At 38.2% G+C, this 6,746-nt stretch overlaps 1 protein-coding gene across 1 annotated transcript; it reads left to right on the forward strand.

Moving 5' to 3' along the window:
* Positions 1-2,205: 2,205 nt before the first annotated feature.
* LOC122406178 (Odorant-binding protein 56h) lies at positions 2,206-5,701 on the forward strand. Its single transcript, XM_043411462.1, has 11 exons — positions 2,206-2,269; positions 2,344-2,493; positions 2,568-2,676; positions 2,756-2,814; positions 3,011-3,163; positions 3,242-3,350; positions 3,429-3,487; positions 4,875-5,027; positions 5,129-5,237; positions 5,322-5,380; positions 5,471-5,701. The coding sequence occupies exons 1-11, from the start codon at positions 2,222-2,224 to the stop codon at positions 5,513-5,515; spliced, it is 1,053 nt and encodes a 350-aa protein (XP_043267397.1). The 5' UTR covers positions 2,206-2,221; the 3' UTR covers positions 5,516-5,701.
* Positions 5,702-6,746: the final 1,045 nt, after the last annotated feature.

Consider the following 6,746-nt stretch of genomic DNA (forward strand, 5'->3'; position numbering starts at 1 on the left):
GGACAAAATCGAAACGACATTGATTAGCAAAGATAAAAAATAAAAATTCAATAAAAAAAAGTTTTCGACGTTTTGCAGATGCCCTGGAATATTGCAGCCACCGGTCTCCTTTATAGGAAGCTCGATATGTCAGACAATGTCCACTCAAAGTGAGAGCTGAGACACAAAGAGGGTCGAAGGGTGCGAGAGCATAGCTAAGCTCGACGGCGACACCACTTCCTCTGTTCTCTCAAGCTCGCTGTCCCTTTCTTGGAACATGCTGAAAGATTGCTATTGTCTCCAAAATTTATTTGTTTGGGATGGTCGTCCCTTCATTTTCCACAAGAACCCGCGAACGAGCAGGAGACAAAATAATAAACTTGAGAATCAAAACGCTGAAGCAGATTTTCCTTCTGTTTGTATTCTAAGAGCACTCGTGCAGTCAATGGGAATAATAATAGGAAATTTCAGGGGTGAAAATTTGTCCGTCTTGTTTTTTTTTTTATGTGATTCTCTTACAGGTTCAGGTCACTGCTACAAACATTTTTTGAACTCGCCCATCCATATTTCAATCCTCACCGACGCCAAGTAATGAAAATTTTAAAATTTGTTTAAAAAGTTTTTGAGGTCTTTGTGTGCTCATCACCCTCCTTATACGCAGCTCAAACTTCCTGAAATCTTTTAGCATAGGATTTGCATCCATTGAAATCTCATGCAAACAAATCTCAACAGTGAACAAAACTATCTTTTGTACCCTGGTGCACAGTGAATAACGAGTTTCCTTGCACCGCTGATGTCGAACGTTTTCTTCCAACTGTCGATAAATACACCTTACAGAAATACTCCCGCCGTGCTTTCATTATCAGGCGTAGTGGAAAATGGTAGCGAATCAAAGTCAAGTTACAGGTACAGGAAGTTCTGACTCAAGCCGAGGGGTTGAAGTTCAAGGGCTAAAGATAAATAAATGCTCGCTGAATGAATCGAACCTTTTGATAGGAATTTTAAGGACGTCTATGCATTTATTCCGCGGCAAAACGTGTTATTGGACGGTGGGAATCTTTTCTCTACACACACTCTATCTATGCCAGCCAGAAAAACAGAACGTCTAGAAGAGCCAAACTCACTTCCACGCGGACGAGTTAGACAGGAATAGGGAAACTCTCTCGACCGTACACACATCTGGCTTCCACATTACTAATGTAAATGGCTGAGTACACAGTTAATATTTAACGACTCGCTTTGCTTCGCAACCTCTTCGACTCTCCAAACATCGGAAATCCGAGATGAAGATTGAGACGACGAGACGCCACGGCGCGTTTTCCTTTGCCTCGACTTTCAGGACACTTTATATGTATATATTTACATGCGCATAAAGCGGTCTCAATTCGCTGGAGTCGCGCTAGAGATTTACTTGATTATTTACTTTTATTATGGACAAAGTAGCACGAAAATCCACTTATACCAACAAGTATTCAATTCGCTATCCACATCTTTGTACCTGAAACCACTAAGTAACTGGAATTGAGAGCATATCAAATTTGGATGGAAGTAAATTGATCGCAAGCTATCAGCGATCGATTCTCGGCTTCTCGTTCAAATGAAAATATCTGAGAATCGAATGAAAAAGTGTTCTTTCCCAAAACTCAAAGTCATACTTGCTTAGCTTCGTCTTTACGTGGTTTGCATTCCTGGTTCTTATTTCTCCCTGAAAACTCATTAACAATCGATACAGGAAATCATCTCGAAGAGGACGACGAAAAACTAGGGAAACGTTTTGAAGTATCGATAAGAATGATGAGAATTAAATTTTCATTTTATTATTATTCTCATTTTTATAACACAATCTTTTGTAATCGTCACCGCGTGTTCATTCCAATTCATGATATTATGCCAAAAATGCTATTACATTTTCGCGGCACATCCGGTCGAGTGATTGGAATCGTCTAATTAAAAATCCGGTGTATCGCGTTCCAAAGGAAGTCGTAATTATGTCAAACAAAACAAAAGTGAAAAATGTGGCACTGATTGATCCTCGTCGTGACGAGTAAAGTTATTTTCTCAGTTACGTCATCTCCGTGCAGTGAGCAATTAAATATTTGAGTGATTATTTTGCTCCCACTATTGATGCGTGATGAATAATTTTGTAGAAATGCCCACTTATGGGTCGCATCTTGTTCCGCATATATAAAAAAGGTATGCGTCCAGAAAAGACAGTTTTCTTGGGTCCACGAGCAGCTCGACAATGTTCGGGAACGTGGCTCTGGTTGTCCTCCTTGCGTTCACGTCATGCGTAAGTAACGAAATATCATCCGCCGCCTCGACTGGTTCAATCGTTAATTTGAAAATAATTTTTCGTCATTTAAGGCTCTGGGAGATCCGGAAGACGCTCTATACCAGGCAGCGCGTTCGAAATGTATGCAGAAAAATAAGCTCGAAAAGGAATTTGGTCAACAGGCTAACAGCAATGATTCAAGAAAGTGTTTCGCTGCTTGTATTTTGAAAAGTCATGGATTGGTGAGATAATAAAAATAAATACGTTGCTTCCCAATCACTTTGTTCTCAACGTTTATTATTTATGAATATTTTAGCTCACTGTTGATGGAATATTCGACATCGAAAAAGCGGTGGCCGATTTGCCCCTGGAAATTCCCGATCGCGATCGGGTGGCTGCAGCAATCAAAAAATGTGGCAGAAAAAGTGAGCACTGTTCAAGGCTCTCGGTTTCAAGGTCGATCACTATAAAGACCACATTTTCATTGTTTTTGTACTTTTTCAGCGGGAGAAGATGAATGCGAAACAGCTCACCTAGTCAGAAGGTGTCTCGTCCATAAGTTCGTGAGTTCTCGCCATTATTTTCATGATATTTTTCGATATTGGATTTCGATAGCAGAAAATACGAGACGAAAGTTCTATTAAATTTGGTGTTTTTAACGTTCGATCTTCGACCTCCGCACGTTCATAAGAACGAAGTATCGTTCCCTTCACTTGCCTTTATAATTTCTTTCTGAAAACATGTTCTGGCAATGTGCAGGCTTTCGTGCTACCAGGGGAAACACGACATTACTTACTGCACAGAAATTGTATGATTGAAAATAACATCAAGTTCGAAAACTTCCGACGAATCCTATGGAGCGATGGCAGAAAGAAGTGTTACGATGCATGTGTAATGAAGGGTCGTGGGCACGTAAGAAAATTTCATTTCTTCATCGTAATCGTATTTGTTGATTTGTAAAAAAGTACAATCAATTTTTGTATGCGGCAGTTCAAACAAGACGGAACTTTCGATACGGAAACGGCGATCGCGGATTTGCCCTTGGATTTACCCAATTATGATCGAGTTGTCACAGCCATCACTGAATGCGGCAACGCAAGTACGCGTCGTTCAAAGTATTCTGTATAACAGAATATTCTTATATTTGATCTCATTTTTTCTGCTTTGGTTTATTCAGCCGGTACAGATGAATGCGAAACAGCGCATCTAGTCAAAACGTGCATTATCAATCGATTGGTAAGCCTACTTTTTCTTACCATTCGTATTAACAGAAAGTACCCGGAGACAAAAATACGATAATAAATCTCAAAAAAACGTTGCGCTTGCACAAAAAAAAGGAGGCCGAAAATTCTAGAGGAAAGCACTAGAAATATAGTATCTCGGGGACAGTTTAGGGGTAGGGACTAGATTGGCCGAAAATGGCCGCGCGCCGTTACTATTTCCGGTCGGCTAAAGTCACTAGCCGAAAAAAATGGGGTAAGATAGTTTTAGAAACAAGGCACAGATGTCGCAATAAGCTTGTTCGTCGATAATTCAGAAATTACAGTCTCGGTGGCAGGGGTTCTCATTCTCATATGAATACATACGAATAGATACGCTTCCGAGACTTGTTTGGGTAGTTGTACGATACGTCGTCTTGACATTTGAGGTTATGATCCTCAAAGTGTTGATGCATGCGGAGTGTAATTTATGAATGAAAATAATTAGTTAAAAGTCAATTATCAATGACGCGATTAATTCGTGTTTGATGATAATAATAATAATAATTATTATTAAACACGAATTAATAATGATGGTGATAATCACCTCATTGTTTACACTCCGCATGAAACAACACTTTGAGACCATGACCTGACGTCAAAACGACGTGCAGCAGCTGCTACAATAACGAGTCTCGGGTGGCCCAGGTGTGCGTATTTCAATTCATTGAGAACCCCTGCCGCCGAGACTGTAATTTCTGAATTATCGACGAACAAGCTTATTGCGACATCTGTGCCTTGTTTCTACAACTATCTTACCCCGTTTTTTTCGGCTAGTGACTTTAGCCGACCGGAAATAGTAACGGCGGCCATTTTCGGCCAATCTAGTCCCTACCCAGTTTAGACACTGTATTGCAGCCTTAATTCGAAGAGCAGTAATGAGAATTGTTCTAACCACCATAGTAAAAAGACCAATCCCCATACCTTTTGTTCGAAAGACTCAAGTCTGTTTTTCTCTATAAACGTAGTAAAAAATGTTTTCAGTCACTTCAAATGTTTATATGGTAAAGTATGCTTGGACAACCCTGAAAAAAAACGACATGTATGGTAAAATGTCACACGTATTCGATGTATATTCGTGTATTTATCATAGAATTGACTATGCTGACAGTGAAAATTTGTGATATACAATACACTTCCACTTATCAGTAAGTGCTAGTCTGACATGATGAATAACACTCGAAAACAAAACGAAATATAGTTCTCACGTGCATCACTTTTTGCTGTCCACATAAAGTTGTTTAGAATTGAAGGGACGAAAAATGGGAAAATTCAAAAAATACTGTGCTGTTCCTTTGAACGAGTTGCCATTACCTCACTTTAATCACCTTTTTTCAAACTGTACATTTCTCCATTTTTTTTAGAATCCATCATATTGGAGGTGGAGAAATATTGGAGCGATATTGACGAAGTGTATGGAACAAAATGTTATTAAGAGCGAAGACTTAAGTCACATTCCATGGGACGATAAAAGGAAAAAGTGTTTCACAGCATGTGTGATGAAAGAACGCGGGAATGTAAGATAATGTCAATGAATAATATTTCATTTTGTGTCATCACATCATCAGTGTCTGAAAAAACGTATTGCTGATGAGGAACATTTGACTTTGTACGATAGCTCAGGGCAGATGGAACTTACGACTTCGAGAAATCGGTTGAAAATCTTCCTCAGGATGTAACTCGTCGTGACGAAATCATCAAAGCTCTTTATGAATGCAGCACCATAAGTAGAATTCGCTCCAATCATTCATTGTAAATTTGTATCGTAAAAAAATTGTTCTTCATTTTAATTGTTTTTATTTGTTTTTTAGAAAGCGATAACGAATGCCAAACTGCTTTCCTGATTTCTACATGTCTTCGTGCACAGCTGGTGAGTCGTTGGATTTCAAATAAACGAAATTTCGTAAAGGAGACTTACACTAAAAATAACTAACGATCGCCCATTTTTCATTCTACCCAGAGCTCCTTGTGGCGGCAATACGATCATGCTCACAATGGGCTTTAATATATACGACGACACTGGCTACTTTGACTTCACTTTAAATCGAAGCTATTATACGTATATTCCACTAGTGTTTCTTCGAAATGAAAATCGACAAGGAAAATTGTAACATTTTTGAATTCCTAGCTTTTCAGGCAACTTAATTACGTTTTTGGCATAATAAATAAACATTTTGAGTAGTTCAATTGATATCTGGAGTTGAGTTCCCTTCGAGCAACCCTCTCATTGTCAGCGTAAAAATTTGAGTGCTATTTTTTCGACGTCACCCAAAAAAATGAGTAAAAATAGCAATTGTCGAATTTTCGAGTGCTCGGTGTTTGTAACGATGGCAATGATCGTTCACTGGTTGACCTTCACCATAAAACCGTGCAAGCAACGACCATGGGTCCGTAACATTATCACGCCGTTCGGTAGCGTAGGGTGGGAACATTTTTTCATCCGAAAATTGTGTCTCTTGTACGATTAACTAACGTCAAAAAAGCTCCATCTTGAGGCCCGTTTTTGATCAAATTTACTCGGGAAAACATGTTCCATAGACTGCTACAGTTTTTCATTCGTAACAATTGTTCCGTAGGAAACGGTGAAAAAAATAAAATACGCTTTAAAGAAATCGCTATAAATATATATATATATAAAATAAATGAATGATAATCTTGTTTTAGTAACGAGAAGAAAATAAAAGAAGAGTTAGTTCATCGCGAGACTTCGAGCGATATACACGTAACATTTAAACGTCCAGTACAAACGTTCAATATTAATTTATATTACAATACAACATTTCACAACTAATCACAATCAAATACGGCAGCGATCGGTCTGGCCAGCCGATCCAAAACTCGAGGTTTGACCCTCGATAAAAGCGACTTTTACTAAAGTACATAAGAGTCGAAAATAATTTCTTCCTCATACTCGTTAAAGGAGTCGAGAATAAATTCCTCCTAATCTTCATCACACTTTTACATACTACACATATATTCACACCATTATTTGTTCAATTTGTTAATCTTTTGTTAAATTTAATTCGTTCAATAAATTGGGTCTTTTATGCCATAAAGGCTTTTTCCCAAAACCTTGTTTGTTAATTATTTCTACTATATTAATTTTCTCGTAACATAAAAACAAAATAAAAAAAGAAACTTTATATAACAAAACATCAATGATGTTGATGAATAACGAGATGATGTCGTAATCACCAGGCATAATCATGACCGCGTCACATTCTCATGATTATTCG

This window comes from Venturia canescens, chromosome 2, assembly GCF_019457755.1.
Source record: "Venturia canescens isolate UGA chromosome 2, ASM1945775v1, whole genome shotgun sequence".
Taxonomy (NCBI): domain Eukaryota; kingdom Metazoa; phylum Arthropoda; class Insecta; order Hymenoptera; family Ichneumonidae; genus Venturia; species Venturia canescens.

What these genes read in the sequence shown, in the direction of transcription:
- LOC122406178 (XM_043411462.1), top strand. Translation starts at nt 2,222, where the DNA reads ATGTTCGGGAACGTGGCTCTGGTTGTCCTCCTTGCGTTCACGTCATGC. An exon ending in CACTGAATGCGGCAACGCAA is followed by an intron (nt 3,351 to 3,428) that starts GTACGCGTCGTT and finishes TGGTTTATTCAG; the next exon opens with CCGGTACAGATGAATGCGAA. An exon ending in TTATGAATGCAGCACCATAA is followed by an intron (nt 5,238 to 5,321) that starts GTAGAATTCGCT and finishes TTTGTTTTTTAG; the next exon opens with AAAGCGATAACGAATGCCAA.